At 38.9% G+C, this 18984-nt stretch overlaps 1 protein-coding gene across 2 annotated transcripts in view; it reads left to right on the top strand.

Annotated features, from left to right (window-relative positions):
- LOC139946483 (uncharacterized) overlaps positions 1–18635 on the top strand; it is a 68274-nt gene extending 49639 nt beyond the window's left edge. The window contains exon 19 of one of the 2 annotated variants that reach the window (XM_071944149.1): positions 18052–18635. In XM_071944149.1, coding sequence (XP_071800250.1) covers positions 18052–18284 — 233 coding nt within the window. In that variant the 3' untranslated portion in view covers positions 18285–18635. Of the gene's footprint in view, positions 1–5220; positions 6478–18051 lie in introns of those variants that run through there. The other variant, XM_071944150.1, reaches the window with a different exon arrangement.
- Positions 18636–18984: the final 349 nt, after the last annotated feature.

Genomic DNA, 18984 nt, shown 5'->3' on the forward strand with positions numbered 1-18984 from the left:
TTTTATAAGAAACGTTTTAAATTTTTGTCATGGTTCCTGACCATTAAAAGTAAAAGTTAAACTTTTTTTCGTTAGAGCAGGTGATACTCTTTGAAATACCATTCACACAAAAAAATCTATTTTTTAATGTTTGGGGCCAAAAATCTGACACAGTTATACAAGGTGTAATTGACAATTGTATACTTTTGTGTGCACCTCTACACCTCTCTTTTTGCTCAATTTCAAAATTTCAAAAATTGTTGAGAAAACAGCAAAGAAACTGTAACGGTATTGATACTCTGGCCTTTGCTTGCGAATGGACACCTGAGGGGGGGGGGGGGGGGGGGCTAACACCGCAGTTTTTTGGGGATGTACATTAATAACCCCTGGGTTCACATTGTGTGCCATTGGAATGTGTCATTCAAACCGAGGACATAACAAAAAGGGACAATGGGTCCTTTAATGCTGTCAAAAAAAGGAAAACAATTGCAATTAATGTCATTTTACAGTTGTTGGGTTTGGTAGGCGGGTTGATGAGGGGGGGGGGGGACATGTAGCAATGAAGGAGGTACATGTATGACCCCTCATCACATCTCAAAAAGTTGTGCATACCCCCAGAGGTACAAATAACTTTATCGATAAAAACAGCAAGTGCCACATGGTGATGACAAGCATTACATGTTCTTAATATCCCCTAAAGCTTTTTGGATTAATTTTCTGGCGGAATGAGAAAAGTCACTTCTATAATGACTCATTTCCACCTCTTCAGTCGTTCCTGTTTTTCCGATGAAATTTCTACCTGTGAGTATCCTGTTTCAGGAACGGTGCTCCCCAACATCAAAAATGATTATTTTGACGGACGTTCTTATCAACCAGCAAAGGCAAGTCAGATGATCAAGCAGTTAATATGGGGACAACAGGTGCCGAGTCCATCTTTTTTCTATCATGGGTAGGGAAGACACTTTGATTTTTGACTGACAAGATGAGAAAATTCTGACTTTTGTCTGAATTCGAACTTTGTAAAGTCTGCCTGGTAAAACAAAAAATATTGTATTTTTCTCCAACTAAATAAGTCATGCTGTTTCATCTACTTCTCTAGCACTGAGGATACTGTTCATAAAGGTCCTTGGAATCTGTAAACTCAAGGGGTTATTGAAAGTGGAAATGCCATCAATCCGATGTATATGCCTACCTCCTAATACCAGTTTCAGGCTTTTTTTTGTCAGCAATGACTCTCATCCCAGGGCTGTCGGGGTAATGACCAATCATTGACTACTAGTGAAATCTTTTTGTATAGAAAATTGTGTGAGAATTGCATACACAATCATAGATACTGTACGTACATAGTCACAGGTCACTCTGGTCTAGTGGTTAGACTGCAGGACTTAAAGGCAATGGACACTATTGGTAATTACTCAAAATAATTATTAGCATTAAACCTTTCTTGATTTCTAGTAATGGGGAGAGGTTGATAGTATAAAACATGTGGAGAAACTGCTCCCAAGTTATTGTGTATGATGAATTTACTGTGGGAATCGATACACATCGGTGTTTATCCATGTGTGTTTGTGTGATGTTTCTAGGTCACTGTGGTCCCAGTGATTAGACTGCAAGACTTGCAATCACAAGGTTATGGGTTCGAATCCTACTAAGCTATTGTCTGATTTCACAATGACTAGAATAAGTGTTGTCTACATGTAGGTACTGAATCTCACTCTTTTGATTTGTGTAATTCATAATTATAGACGTTGAACCAAGTTTGTAATGAGAGAGATAGGCTATTGCCATCTTGGCGTTCATATCCCCTGTAGGAGTTAGCCAAGTTCCCTTGATGGAAAGATCATCTGAACACAGCATTCATGTACTATGATCTTAATTATGTTAGGGAGCAAGATCCAACCTCTCCCACTGTACAATGTCGGTCTGTAGCCGTGCTCTCTCTTTTCTACAGATATTTTCATGGTAAATTTTCCACCAGTATGTCCGACCTGGTTCCTCCTATCACATCCCAGCAGGCACACGACGTCTTTCTGACGTCATATTATGGTTGATTTTGAGTCGCGACGTCAGATTACCAAAAAGTGACTAAAATACAACGTCGGATTGGCGACAAGAATCAAACGTAAATTAATAACGTCGTATGGACGTCGTAAGATGGTCATGACTATAATAACTAAAATGTAACCGAAAATGAACGTTACATTTTAGGTAGATTTATAACTTAATAGTTACGTCATTGACCAGACGTTGCTTAGACGTAATTTTATTGTCATAGTCTAACCATCGTTTTATTACAACAGTCTGACCATAATAAGACGTCGCATTAATGTTTGTATTTTAACCAGATAGTAACGTCTTTGAGCAGACGTTGCACAGACGTTTTTTGTATGTCCCTTTGTAACCATAACTGTATTACCATAAGCCGACCATAAACAAACGTCACATTATTGTTTGTATAATAACCAGTTAGTACCGTCATTATATTTTGGTCAACCTGTGACGTCATTATGACGTCATAATATGTACATCAGTATTTCGTCATATTATGGTTAGCTTGCAACGGCAATTTACCGTCACGACATCATTTGCATATTATGCAAATTTTGAGGTCAGACTTAGATGTGGTTACATACTGCAACAATTATACAACAAATTAAGCGGTAATTAGATACTACAAACACATGTTTTGTTTTGTTTGTGTTAAATATCAATAGATTTTGTGATATTTTAAATGTGTGAACTAAATTTGACGGCTTTATTCCAAAATATTAATTAAAACTACAAAGTTTTAATTACAATCTATAACACCCATGAATGCAAAATTCTTGAAACCGATCGGTATATATACACATGCTGTACCATTGAATAGTATAATAGGTGCGGTGATTAGAGGGCAACGAAGGAGATCAAGCGGATTGTATGTATGTATGCATTGTATTAATTGATAATGTGAATTATTAAAAATCAATTATAACTAATAAATAATTATAAATGTAGATAATGTTAATGTAACGTCGGGTTTGGGGTATTCCAATGACGTCTAAACGATGTCATTAATTGACAATACGCCGACGTCGGTTTGTGGTCGGAAAAACTACGTTGTATCATGGTCGATAACAGACGTCCTACAAACTTTCACATAGAACCATGAACTGACCATCACCCGACGTCGGAATTTGACGTCATATTTTGGGAAATTTGCCGACGTCTAAATGACGTCTATTTATTGACCGTCTGTCGACGTCGGTTTGTGGTCGGAAAAATTACGTTGTATCATGGTCGCTAACAGACGTCGGTAATGGTCGGTAACAGACGTCCTACAAACTTTCACATAGAACCATGAGCCAACCGTCATCCGACGTCGGGATGTGACGTCGGTTTAACGTTACTATGACCAACTTGTGCCTGCTGGGATATGCATCAGGATGATTGAACATAAAACCAGGTTTTCTGCATCTTCTCACTCATATACTATTTCTGTTCTGAGGTGTAGCAAAGCGTTATTCCAACAGCTTTTTTACATACTGCATTGCCTGGTGCATGTTTCCCTCCGTCCTACATTCTAGACTAATCAGTTCCCCAGACTTATTTTTATCTTAAATATTTTTGGTTCTTGTAGCCCCACACCAAGAGTGGCTTCTAGCCCTATTTTGGGCAAACTTGCATAAATAAATAAAACAGTTAACAAGTACAACATATAATAGATGTTAAATTTGCATCGGGGATAAAGAATATTAATTTTGGTTTTTTACCCATACACCGATATGTACTGATATGTACTGAGTATACAGTGCTAACACGTATCGGTGTATGGGTAAAAACCAAAATTAATATTCTTTATCCCCGATGCAAATTTAACATCTATTACATCGTTGCGGTACCCGCTGCCAAAACATAGGATTCGAACTGCCTCTAGCTGGGCAACCTCAGTAGTCTAGTTGGTAAGACACTGCTCTAGAATTGCATGGGTCGTGGGTTTGAATCCCACCCGAGTAACATGCCTGTGATATTTTTTCACAGGACTCGGGAAAGTACCGAGTATACAGTGCTAACACATATCGGTGTATGGGTAAAAACCAAAATTAAGTACAACATACATGTAGTATGGCACTTAATTGTGTCTTTGATGTTTTGAGCACAGAAATTTGTCACACAGTCAGAGTTTGTCATGAGAAAGCAATTTGGCTTAATAGGGCCATTGCAAGTTTGTCCATTGCAATTGCATCAATTTTGAAATGGCATATTAAGAGGGGCTTGTTGAAGAGAAATGCAAACGAAAACTAAATAATAGGAGACTTTCTGGGATGATAGGTGGCAGCAGACTTACCGGTAAAGCCATTGTTCTCAGAATATGCGCATGTTCAGAACTATGCAAACAGTTGAAATTTACCCGGTAAGTCTGCTGCCACCTAGCGTTGGAAAGTCTCCCATTTGTCAGAAGTGCCCCCTTAGAAATAAATGGTGCACCCCTCGTGTCGCCCTAAAATGACACCCTTGTTTTTTGGCTCTGACTGTAGTGCTTCAAGAAACCCTATTTTGAAGAGTTGTTGCCCTGTGGTACTGCAGTAGGGAACATCTGTACACTAGTGGTGAGCTGATGCCACATTTTAGACCTATTATATGGTTAATACTTTGTATGTTTGGAAAGTTGTTGAATCAAACTTCCTGAATCCTTTCCAAGTTTTCAAGCCAAGTCTTCTTTCAAAAATGTTTGCAAGCAGCTGTTTAAGATTTTAGCGTGAACTCTAAAGCCACTTAGTGTTTACAACCAAGTATAAAATGTTCACTCACAATGTATGTTGACAAACGCTTCCAACATTATGCGGAAACTTTCCATTCCAGAAAAGTTTGCAAAAGCGTCAACTTTTTTACAATGAACACAAGTTTTCCTTTTGTGTCACCGGGACCAGCATTGGATCTCTCAACGACAACAAAAAAACAAATAACAAAAAGCAGCCGGCCATTTTATTAGACGTCTGCGGGCCAGGTATGAGTGTTCTTCCGAGTGAGAAACTGTTTAGCCTGCAGGTGTCTGGAGCTGCTAAACTAGCCGTCATCCTCACACTGTTGACTGATATTTGTATTTAGGGGAAATTACCTCTTTTATCAACTTCAACCTGTTATTAAGGTGGACGGGGGATACACTGAGATTTTTTTTTCTTCCTTAAGAATAAAATTTGTAGTATTTGTTGTTTGTGAGTTGAAAGCCATTTTTTTATTTTGCCTACATGTGCCGTTTAGATGTAGGCCTACATGTACATACGTAGGCGTGTGATTTTTCAGGATGTTTCCATAATCCAGCCTATTCAGGAGAAACTCGACATCTACCAGTTTGCATACCAGCCCAATAAATCAGTCCAGGATGCTATTCTGAGTTTCACGCACGAAATTTACCAACATTTGGACAAACAGCAGTGCTATGCAAGGGCTCTGTTTATTGACTTCTCATCGGCTTTCAACACGATGCAACCAACTTTGTTACTGGAGAAACTCAAACACTTAGGCGTAAAACCATCTTTAATTCTCTGGATAAGGGACTTTCTCTCAGCAAGAGTCCAAAAGGTTAAAGTCAACAACATTTGTTCAGACCCTCTAGTTTGTAACACTGGTTCACCTCAGGGCTGTGTCATTTCACCCATGTTGTTTATCATTTACACAAATGAATGTACGTCCAACCTCAGTTCAGTGAAAATTTTCAAATACGCCAGTGACACAGTGATTCATGGACTCATAAACAACCAGCAGGAGGGGGAATATAGGAAAGCGATACATAACTTTAGCCAGTGGTGAAATGATAACTATCTCATACTGAATCCTCAAAACACAAAAGAGATTGTGTTTGATTTCAGACATATTAAGAGAGGTGAACCTTCAGCAAATAGTATTAACCTACATGTAATTGGACAGGATATTGACATTGTGCAAAATTACAAATACCTGGGTACTATAATTGACAATCAATTGAATTGGAGTAATCATTGCTCAGCGCTCATCACAAAGGGCTGTCTGTTAATGTATTTTTTGCGTAAATTGAATTATTTTCATGTAGACAAGGAAATTATGATTCTGTTTTACTCATCTGTTATTGAAAGTGCTATTACTCATGATTGTGTGGTTTGGTACAATGGAGCAAGAAAACAAGAGACTGGTAAAATGAAACGGGTTGTGAAACAAGCATCAAAAATTCTAGGGATAGACATCGATCTTGATGAAACTTGCAAAGATAAGGTTCAATCTAAAGCAGAGATGTAACACCAACCATCCATTAAACAAATTCTTCATCAAACTTAGAAGTGGTAGGAGATGGCAGTCACTTAGGTGCAAAACAAACAGGTACCTCAACTCCTTCATCCCATACTCAGTCCGTCTACTCAACCGTGTTTAACTACTTTGTTTACTTTCTGCTTAGATGTAGTTTTCAGTATAATTAAATTGTGGTTTATTAGTAATGTAGTTTTCTGATTGATTAATTAATTTTCCAGTAGTTTATTTATGATTGTGTGTTATTTATTTTTCTTTCTGTATTGCATGTATTCAAATAGAATTTCCTACATGGTGGGACAAATAAAATTGAATTGAATTGAATTGAATTGAATAATTCAGGATTTTCTCAAAATCTCCTTGAGCTATAAAATTTTCGTAGAATAATTAAACCAGTCACCAAAGGGAGAAAGAAGATGGTGCAAACGAAAATGCTTTACGCTGGAATGTTGTTCTCCCTTCAGTATCAAAACTGCAGTCTTTTTGTTTTCGAGTTTAAAGCCATTTGTATCGACCTTCATTTGTAACTTTTGTGCCATTTTGATGTAGGCATGTAGTTTCTCAAGTATTTCCCTAAATTCAGGATTTTGTTAAAAAGAAAGTGATGTAAACAGAAACCATTTTTCTCTTGAATGGATTAGCGCCTTTATATCCAATTGGACATTAGAAAATGTGTTTCATATGAGGCTACTTGTCGCTGATGGAGAAAAAAATACCAAGTGTAGAAAGAGATAATCTTCTTCGCTTGAGTCTAAACCAGCGAATATTTAACACTGACCATCTGTGCCTGTGACTTCATGTTAACCACAAAAAAAGACATTCAGAGAAATGATGTGTCACTTTTGTCTTGTTATTTGGGAAGAACAGCCGCATAATAGACTTGGCCAAGCTCTGTGACATGATTACTGTTTACCTAGATTTCAATACCAATACCAAGTCCAATATTAGATTTAATGGAGAATAATTGAAGATAGACTTGATACACTTGGGGTGCTTGATTTGAAAACCTTCACACAAGGCAGTTTAGCATGGGTTCCTTGATAAATTGAAACAAGGTTGTACAATTTTGTGTACTTCGTGTGAAAGGCCAACTATTTTTGTAGTGTCTAAGGCCCCTTGTAAAATCGTGTCCAACATTGGTTGATGTGAAAGTGGCGCTGTTCAGCCTGTGTCCAAATTTGCTTTTGACAAAAATGGCGCTTGAAAGGTATCAAACACACAGTGGCAATGTATACTGTTTGTTCCCAAATTGTCATGTTGACTTCATCTATTGGAAAATAAGTTGATCACAAAAACTGTATATGACCTTGGAGCATCAAGATTCTGTACTTGAGCTAATGTGGTTTAGAGACTTCTAGGTCCACCCTATTTTGTATAAGGACTTGATCTATTTGTGGGAAAAAACTAAACTTTACCATGGAGCCCCTCTCTATTAGGAGTGTTTATAAATTGAATATTCTGTAAAGTAACCCCCCCCCCCCCCATTTTCATAAGGATTAATCTGTTGGAAAATTGAGAATTGAGTGAATAAGAGAACTGTAATGGACTGTGGAGCCCCCTCTTTAGGAGTGTTTACCAAGCCCCCGAGCCCCCCCCCCCCCCCCATCCTGCACTGACCATTTCCAGCTCACTTCCTAAGAAGAACCATGGTGGTCTGGACTTCATCATGAAACTTGTCATTTTTTTATCCTTTGTGGAGACGTCAGAGTTCCTCCTATAAACCCAACCTCGATTTACCCTCAGGGTTTTTTACAATTTTCCTCAGATTGTCGTAAATTTTTTTGAAAAAGGAAATTACCTTGGCGATGACAGCCTGGTTTAATTGATGCATGTCCAATGAGGTCATTCTGGTAATCTGTCTCAAAAAAATGGGACGTTATGCAATGATGCTTTCCTTTTTAAAAATTCAGAGAAGGTCATCAGTAAGGTGGAGAAGACATTATTTGGATGCTGGTCGTGTAATAAATCACTTTAGAAAAGTCAGATTTTGGATGCATAGTTGTTGTCCTATTGAAAGGACTTGATGATGTAATGGCCTGGGTTCATTCACTATTAGTTACAACTCAAGAAAGTTTATACTGGGTTCAAGGATGAGATTGTTCAGACTTTTGCTGAATTCAGACTTTTTATATTGGCCTGGTGAGGGAATCAGACATTATTTTTTTCCAAAAATAAAGAAATCCTGCTCATTGGTCTACTTCTCTAGTGCTTTGTATACTGTTTCCAAAAAGCTCCTTGAAATCTATAACCCCAGGGGTTACCAAACTGTACAAATAACATCATTTCAACGTACCCTTGAATTTGTATCCAAGTTTCAGACTTTTTCGTTAATGACTCTCACTACTGTGGTTTATTAAACACACTTTATCGCACCCCCATTCCAAAATTGAGAATACTGAGCAATTTGATACGTTTTTTAGTATGGCATGTCGTGGCCTAGCAGTCAAGTGAACTGGACTCAAGCTCTTGTGTTTCTGATCAGCAGAGTGTTGGTTCGAGCAAGTCCCAGTCATGAAACCTGTGTCTCTTTAATACAGTGCTTTAAGCTTCAACTTCACAGCCCTTCTTCAAATTTCATAGATTGCTTTTGTTGAAAAAAAAAGTTCAAGAAAAACAGTTTTATTATATAATAGATGTTAAATTTGCATCGGGGATAAAGAATATTAATTTTGGTTTTTACCCATACACCGATGTGTGTTAGCACTGTATACTCAGTACTTTCCCGAGTCCTGTGAAAAAAAAAAAAATACCACAGGCATGTTACTCGGGTGGGATTCGAACCCACGACCCTTGCAATTCTAGAGCAGTGTCTTACCAACTAGACTACCGAGGTTGCCCGGCAGCTAGAGGCAGTTCGAATCCTATGTTTTGGCAGCGGGTACCGCAACGATATAATAGATGTTAAATTTGCATCGGGGATAAAGAATATTATAGGCCTACTTGTGGGCCTACATGTACATACATGTACATACATGTACTATGTACTGCTGAAGAGCAATGAAGGGATGAATGCTCATAAAGTGTTCTTTATTAGTCCCTGAGGTAGAGTCAGTACCAATCAATCAATCAATCAATCAATCAAAATAATTTATTTAGCACTGGTACTCATAAGTATGTTCAAAGGAACTTCAACAATGAGGGTCAAAAGTTTAATTGGGAACAAGGGGTGCACCATCCTGCTGCCAACTAAAACTGTTGTTTCCATTTGCATTCTCTTAAAGACAGTGAACACTATTGGTAATTGTCAAAGACCAGTCTTCTCATTGGGTCTATCTCAACATATGCATAAAATAACAAGCCTGTGAAAATTTGAGCTCAATCGGTTTTCGAAGTTGCGAGATAATAATGAAAGAAAAAACACCCTTGTCACACGAAGTTGTGTGCTTTTAGATGGTTGATTTCGAGACCTCAAGTTCTAAACTTGAGGTTTCGAAATCAAATTCGTGGAAAATTCGTTCTCACAATGTCTTATACCATCAACCTCTCCCCATTACTCATTACCAAGTAAAGTTTTATGTTAATAATTATTTTGAGTAATTACCAACAGTGTCCACTGCCTTTAAAGGAACATGACAGAATTGGTTTTTGCTAATAAAACAGTTGCTGGCAGTGTAAGCACTTTATGTAATCCACCATTGTACATAAACTGACAAACCTGTAGAAGTTCGAGATTGATCGGCCATCTGGATGGGTCATGAGAAAATAGTGAAAGACCGATTACACATTTTGCATGACATCAATTTTTTTTTTTTTAACGCTCACTGAGCGATACCCCAAACTGGAAACTATTTTAATTAATTTCTCATAAAATATGACATTTCAGGCACAAATATTTTAAGGGATGTTTCCTACTATCATCATTAGATTGTGTAAGTTTTATGTAAATCTGTGATGTTCTTATGAACAAGTCACCTTCAATTGTTATTTTTTACAAGATGATCTGATGTGAGTAAATGAAATAAATAAGGGAATAAAAGGGTAGCGACTAGTTCTTGCTGGGCCATTTAAATAAGGCAGGGTTGTTGCCATGTGATAAAGGCACGAGCCGAAGGCTTCGGCTCGGGCCTTTATGGCACGGCAACGACCCTGCAAGGTTTTAAACAGCCATTTAAGAACGATTCACTACTCATTTATTCCCATTCATAAATGCCTTTTTGGTTTAAAGGCGTGATAAAGTAAGAAACTGTGTAAAACTTATCTGTTTCCGACATGCTTTCCAAGAGATCTGTACATCCGTGTGTTGCATGGTTATGACTGAGACGCCTATTTACGACAGTTTCCGGATTCATTCGTATGCGTGTAGTCTTGGTGCAAGACGTTCTCGTTTTCCTTTCACACACAGCGCGGCCAACTCACCAACAGCACCTGCATCGTCTGTTACAAGAAACGTCTTGCACTAAGACTAACCTGTTATAAACAGAGTCCAGCTGGTCATTATCAACCGTTTGAACACTCCCACGTGACGCCCTCTCCACCAATAGGCATATCGAAACTGTCTGAGGTTTTTCATGAATTTAGGTTTAAACAATGAAACTATCACATTAACCCCCCCCCCCCAATTCAATTAGATTCAAATAACGTTTTTTTTTAGAACCCAAAACAAATGAATACATGGGCAAGTTTTAAAAAATGTAAAACTTTACTCTGGCAATTTTTAAACTCCAAGTTTGTTTATGGGGTGGGGCACTTAATGCAAAACCAATCAGTACATGTACCAGCTTATGAAAATAATGTTCAAATTTACTCTGGTAATTTTTAAACTCAAAGGTCTAGGTGGGGTGTAGTCTTGGTTCCAAGACCATTGGTGTTGTGCGGTCACACACAACCAATGTTCCGATTATGCACGGCAAAAACTGTCCACGCTTGTAATGAACGAACGCTAGCGGGCGCTCTGTTTCTCTGCTTTAGATCTCACCATGTCCTGTGCTCACCATGGTCTTGGATATTTGCAAATTGAAGGCGTGGCCAGACTATGTAAATTACTTTTAATGAATGCATTATTCATATCACGTGACGAATCGAAGATGACTATTCAAACTAGATCGAGTCAAAGGTCAATATGATCGGCGGTCTATTTTTAATAATCTTTGCTCAAAGAGTGATTCCGTGGTCATTATAGGCCTATTAAAAGGAAAACAGTGAAATTTTAAGTACAGGTACCTATTCAGATTATGAATACGTGACGATTTGAAATCGTAAATAATGGTCAAAAATCGAACGTAAAATTAGCATTCAGAGAGTCCGTGTATCGGACGCTGTATGGCCCCACTGCGTGGAGCAATCGGAACGTGAAACTGAAATAAGCCTTGTGGAATATCACGTACCGCCCATGCCGTGTCTCGTGGGGGTTGGAGGTGTTAAATCCCAGGCGCTATGAACTCCCAGCTTGCGGGTGTCGAATCCGTTGTTTCTTATGATCGCAACGTTCCAATATGCTCCATTTTGATTCATGGCCCCCTAATTTCTTTTTGTTATGAGTTTTCAGGTAATTTTGATGATGTCAAAACGTAGGAATATCGCATTTTGTTATATTGACACTGTTATTGTGTGAGTAGCTTACAAAAATTATGAGAATTTTGTATAAAAGGTTTAAATAAAAATAATGCTAAAACAAAATTCCCTCAAAGCATAATTTTGTCAAACAAAGTATTATTTTTTAATTCTGTGAATGAAGAGTTATTTTTGAGGTAATGATTAAACTGGGCAACTAGTGGAATTTAATGACCCGACTATTCGCCTCAAATAACTGGGAGTTGAATAGCAGTAGTCGCCGCTGGACAAGCAATCAAAATTCCAAATTTCTCATGAGTTATTCCAAAAGATATTGGTACGACTACATTCCAAAAAAATGTTATATGGTTACGTTCCAAGCTACGCAGCTACTCGGATACGCTTAGGTCTACGGTTCTTCAAGTAACACTATAATATCAAAAGGTATGTTTTCAAGCCCGCAGCTACGTTTACGTTCCAAGATACGCTTAGGTCTACGTTCCTTCAAGTTACACTATAATATCAAAAAGTACGCTTTCAAGCCCGAGTCAAGCTATGCGTACGTTCAAAGATACGCAGCTGCGTTTATGTTCCAAGATGCTACGCTTCAGTCCAAGATATGCTTACGTTCCAAAAGATGTCAACGTTCCAAGCTACACAGCTACTCAGCTGCGCTTACAGATCTGCTTACGTTCCTTCAAGTTACGCTATAATATCAAAAGGTACGCTTTCAATCCCATGTCAAGTTACGCTTACGTTCCAAGATACGCAGCTACGAATTACGTTCCAAGATATGCTTACGCTCCACCAAAAGATACTGTTACGTTCAAGCTACGCAGCTACTCAGCTACGCTTATACACTCCAAGATACTATTAGGTTACGCTTTAATATCAAAAAGTACGCTTTCAATCCCGAGTCAAGCTACGCTTACGTTCCAAGATATGCAGCTACGGTTACGTTTCAAAATACGTTCTCCCAAAGACGCTTTTGAATCCCTCAAGATTTCCTTCCCCCAAGATTAAAAAACTTTCACTGTGAACACTACAGTGCCCACCAGTTAATATCTGTTTGGCAGAAAATACTGTACAAAATTTCTTTACTATCTAAAAATTTACTTGGCACTACATTAACTTGGGCACTACAAAATTTCAAATTTAATTAAAAATTGGCTGGCAACCAGTTTCTGCTAAGCAATACTATTTTGTGCTAACTATAAGCAAATTGTTTAGCCAATACAGGCTTCATCAGTGTGGGCCCTGGCACGTCGGGAGCATAACGCCACGATCGCATTTCAAGCTGCATATCATGGCAATGCAGTAGTCTGGATCTGGACATTATACATAGAAATGTTTTTGCTGGTACCACAAACCTTTCTTTATCGTATTTCAACCCTGTGTCAAAGTTTCAAATCCTACTGATCTGGACTTTATTATACTCCGATAAAAACATATATACCAAAGATACTATAGTATCTTTGTATATACCCACACACAGAGTAAAGCAAAAGTCATGCAACGGAATTACTGCATGCATTGTACAGTACATGCACAACACTGATGAATTATTCATGAGCCAACCGCAACACAGCCTCTGATTGGCTCCACCGGAAAGTCGGGGGAGATTTGCCGAAAAACAATAAAAAAGTTAAGACCCGTCGCTGCAAATATTCAAGACCATGGTGAGATCTAAATCAGAGAAACAGAGCGCCCGCTAGCGTTCGTTCATTACAAGCGTGGACAGTTTTTGCCGTGCATAATCGGAACGTTGGTTGTGTGTGACCGCGCAACACCAATGGTCTTGGGACCAAGACTAGGTGGGGTGGGGCACACACATCAACTTGTGGTTTGATTTAAGATGTTCTATTTGTCTTCTAATAGATCTTTATGAAGACATCTATTTGAAAGGAAGTCAAATTAACTCCTGAGATTACACAGGAGTCCTGAAGGATTTTTGGCCTTAACCATGCAGTAGACAGTGGTCGTAATTTGCTTGACTCTTCCGTGATCCTCAAGTTATGTTTACTGTAGAGCTGTAGGGTTAAAATAACAATGTTTATAATCCCCTTAATGAGATACAGTGCAATGAGATTATTGGATTATGTAAGTGTAGAATTGTTTTGAGTGAGCTTCTGTTATTGGCATTAGTTGTAATCCTCGAAGGGAAGGTGTTCGTTTAGTAATAACTCTTAAAATTAATAGCAATAAAAAGTTATGTGTTTTCAATAGAGAAAAGCATTTTGAGAACCACTCACTTTGAAGTATTGTGATAAATATGGAAACAGACATCAGTTTTTAAACCCCCCAAACTTCAATCTGAGAAAGAATACCTTCAGATCCGTTTCTCAGATTGTGTATCCCAATTCTTGATTGTTCTTCCTGCGTGGAATGTACAAGATTTAAACAATTGAACAATGCCAAAAACCACAGATATCAGGATATACAATCCCCTTAACCTTTCATAACTTACTTGCCCCACCCACCTGCAATTGCCCCACCCACCTGCAATTGTCCCATTTACTATGAAGGATCACAGTAAGCACCCATGACCACTAACTGATCATTGATCAAGTCACTGAACTCATTGGCCCTTCAACTCAGTTGATCGAGAGTTCTGAAACCTTATCAGCTCTCAACCCTGATTGGTCCATACATCAAACCGGCGTGAGACTAGTAAAAGTCCAGGCTTTTTCATCAGGATATCAGGTTTCTATTTTGGCGCTTCTTGTCTACTCATTCGGGAGTGTTGATATATCGTTTTCCTGCAGGTTCCCCCAGGTGTGTTTGATTGCATTGAGTCCCTCAATGCATCGCTGTGTGTCCCGAGTGCGCTGACCTTGTTTTACCTGGCTTGTTTTACCTGGGTCATGACTAGGGACACCCCCCTCCAGAGGGAGTAGGATCATTGAGGTGGGTGGGTAGAGGGCAGGGATGAGAGGGGAACGTTGCTCATGTACACTGGACTTTTTACTCTGGTTAGAACAGTACTATACTAAGTATCGATCATGACTACTGAATTTCAGAGCTATGATCACAACTCTGATATTCAATAATCAATTCAACTTATTTTTTTGTCCACTGGCACCTGGTCGACTTGGTACCTAGTCGAGTGGGGTATTCAATATGATACATACTGATCTTTTGTCCACTGGCACTGGGTACCGAGTTGTGGGTACCCAGTTGACATGTCATTGAGCGGATAGACCGTATTGAATATGACGTCGCCGTTCAGAAATTTGCTCTACAAGATGGTTTCTGCGCGGGTTTACTTGTGTGTGCGTGCTTGTGTCATAGAAATCAAATCGGGAATGCTGCGTGCTGCGTGTTTCTTTGATGTACGTGTGAAGACGCGCATACAAGATGGCAACTTTCATAGCAGCTAAGGGGTTATTCAATCTTTTCAATAACATGATCGATACCCTTGATCTTTAGTCCACCAGTAACAAGTTGACTGGGTACACCTTGTTGAGTGAGTTTGCAATAATATGACAAATACTTGTCCACTGGTACCCATTTTCCTGGGTACCTAATGTAGCTACGTGGGTATTCAACAATATGATCAATACTTTTGTCCACTGGTACCAAGCCAACTTGGTACTTAGTTGAATGGGTACCATGGACAAAAAGATAGAATACAAGTTTTATGTTTGGACCGAAATGAATTATTCACTGGTTTGGGTGTTTGGTAAGTGTGGTCCTGATTATAGTTTGCATTGCAACTCATGTCCAAAAATAGTCTGCAAATGTTAAAGGGGAAGACTTTTTCTGAGTCACAGTTCCTTCAAAATATTTTGAATATATGGCCCCCAGGGACTGGAAGCTCAAGGTGTTTGGGCTTCGGGAACTAAACAGAAATAACCAAAAGGTGTTTCTGGCTTTGCTAAATACATATATCATGTTCTATTCAGTCAATGATATCCATGTGTGATCACAACCACTGTGCCCACACAAACTTATACAGATACATGTGTACATGTGTATCTTGTTACTTTTAAAGGCACTTCAAACCTTTGGTAATTGCCTTTAACACTTTACACCTCAAGACCATGCCCTGTTAGATACCCATTAAAACCTGGGTATAGACCATGTGAACTTTGTTTACAATAAAGTGTGACCTTGTGCATTCTTTGAGTATTCTGGCAGGGTGTCATAATTTCCACATAAATCCAAGAGTTATGAAAGTAAAAGCTGGCCAAGTTTTGAGATGTGCCCCCTTTCATTATATCAACAGTTGATAGGGATTAGGCAGTGCCATCTCCATAAAATATAAGATTTTAAGTTTTCTTCCAATAAGCATGTGTACAAATCGTGCCTGCAGGAAGTCCAGGTCTTTGGCTCTTTTGTAAACATGTGATGTCACAGGTCACATCGTCCATAGGCTAGGCATTTACAGTTATCCGTCTCGCTTGGGGATGCGAACTCACACCCTGATTGCCTAACCACCAAAACTTGCTACACTACACGACACTGCTAGCCAATTACACCCCACAAGGCAAACAGTATGAACAACATTAACCCTTTACAACTGTATAGTCCATCACATCAAGGACATCTGTGCCCTCTCAGGTACCCATTTACACTTGGGTATGGAGAAGCTACAGTTGCGCATCTTGCTTGGGGATTCAAACCCACACCCTTAACCACCAGAAAAAGAGTTCAATGCAGTACACTGCTTTCCATGACACCTGACAAAGTGAACAGTGTACACAGTGTTAACACTTTACACCTGTAGTTCATCACATCAAGACCATCTCTGCCCAAGACCAGAACTAGAGTTCAAGCACTACACTGCTCGCCAATGACACGCCACAAAACAAATAAAAATATAACAGTGTTAACACTTTACACCACCTTATCAAATCAAGAACTTGTCCTCTCAGGTACCCATTTACACCGGGGTAAGTTACACATGTTACTCGGGGATTCAAACCCAAACCCTTTACCACCAAAACTAGAGTTCATTGCACTAGACTGCTTGCCCACACAAGGTATACAGTGCACACCTGTAGTTCATCACATCAAGAACTTTGATTGACTGGCCCTACCTTAGCGAAACCACCAATGGCCAGCTTAAAACAACGGACGTACCTGTTCCATCAGAGTTAACCGGCTTGGTTGGTAGTGAGTTACTGCTTGCTGTTAAGCACTTGATGGATACAGGGAGGGGTCCTTGCATGCTAAAAATACCTGTGTGGTTTTTTGTACAGGTGTAATAGGCTCTTGATTAGGGCAAGGTTCTGGGGATTATTCCAAAAGACTGATGTGAGCCTCATGCTTCACTTTGTAAAGAGTGTCAATTCATTCCAGTCCCTTTTAAATAAAAACCTGTGTGTCTTTATGATGTTTGTGTCATGAGTTGGACCTAAATGTAAGGTCATACATGTAGATTGGTTGTTACGCCAACAATTATAGGCTATTGCGTACAGGTGTAAGGCTCGTGATAAGGGGAAGGTTCTGCAAATAATTCCAAAAAACTGATGTGTGCATCGTGCTTCAGTTTGTAAAGATAGTCAATTCATTCCAGTCCAGACATGCAACTTTCTAATTGCAAAAAGGAGGAAATGGCCGACCACATTTAACTTCTGTACAGTGGTTTTCAGTTTTTTTATCGCACTGTTTTAAAAATAAAAAGATGATCAGCTGAAAAAGTGCATGCATGCAAGTCTCACAACAACTAAAAAACCTGTTTGTCTCTTTGATGGTGTGTGTCTTGAATTGGATCTTCAAGTCAGGGTCATAGATTGTAAATTAAGCCAACAATTATTGGCCATTTAGTACAGGTGTAAGGCTTGTGATTAGGGCAAGGTTTTGGGTATAATTCCAAAGACAGATGTGTGCATGATGCTTTACATTGTAAAGAGTGCCAATTCATTCCAGTCCAGACATGCAACTTTCTAATCGCAAAAAAAAATGGAAATGACTGATGACATTTAACTTTTGTACTGTGTTTTTCAGTTTTCTACGGCACCACTTAAAAAAAAAGAAAAAATTAAATCAGCTGTTTAGCTGCAAAAGTGCATGCCTGCAAGTCTCACAGTAACAAAACAGTTTCACAAAAATAATTTTGTTAAACATGTACAACAGATTTACACAACTCTCCTGAAATCATTGCTCTGTGATTTTCACTTTTTGTTCTCAAACACTTGATGGCCAATGAAGCTGCAGGTAAATTATATTACATACATCTTCATTCACAGTTAGTAGGGATTCATGTTATAATGGCCCAAAACTTAATCTTCAAAAGGTACCCAAACCCTTTAAAGTTAAATGAACATGCTTTTTGCAGTAATTTCATTAATTGATTGACCACCGTTTTCCTTTCAGATCACAGCAATCAGATAACTCAAGATTTCCTTCCTTCCCTCAACGTCTACCCTCGGCTGTGTATCATAAGACAAGATGACCATCGGCACGCTGCCATGTTCCCCTCAGGAGAACACTTCACTCTAGCTCCAGCTCACTCACCGAGGGTCGTCACCAAAACGGAGATCCTCACCTTTGCCGGGGACTTCTTGAGGCATGGTGACTCAATGATGTTGCAGACAGAGCAGTTCTAGAACAAACTGCTCAGAGGTTGAAGTAAAGGTTTGGTAGTCACTTTTAAAATTAATTGCAATAAGAACTCTTGGTTAGAAGCCTACAGCAGTTTTCGATATTATAAAGCATTTTGAGAAATATTTACTTTGAAATAGTATAGTAATGAACAAGTTTTTATGCCCCAAAATTTCAATCTGAGAGTAACACTTCTCAGATTGTGTATTCCTAATAGGGATTAATCTGTGTATTCCTATCAGGGATTAATCTTCCAATACGAACTCTTGGTTAGAAGCATAGAGCAGCTTTCGATAGTATAAGCATTTTGAGAAATATCCACTTTGAAATAGTATAGTAATAAACAAGTTTTTATGCCCCAAATATTCAATCTGAGAGTAACACTTCTCAGATTGTGTATTCCTAATAGGGATTAATCTTCCTGCGAGGACATACTCGCTCTGATAGTAATTTGGTGACACCATGGCCAGGCTAGTTATACACATTCAAACACATCAGAGTGAATTAGGGTTTCAGGTCGAGTAATGGTCCCCAGTTGGAAAGTCAGTACAAAACCAATGGGAGCTGTAGCTAAAAAGTCCCCGGTTGGACGAAGGTCCCCAGTTGGAAAAGTTTACAAAACCAAAGGGAGCTGTCGCCAAAAGGATAGTGTACACAGAAAAGGGGGATTATAAGAGGGCCTGAGTGCAGAAGTGTGTGTACTTG

Source organism: Asterias amurensis, chromosome 13 (genome assembly GCF_032118995.1).
Source record: "Asterias amurensis chromosome 13, ASM3211899v1".
NCBI lineage: Eukaryota > Metazoa > Echinodermata > Asteroidea > Forcipulatida > Asteriidae > Asterias > Asterias amurensis.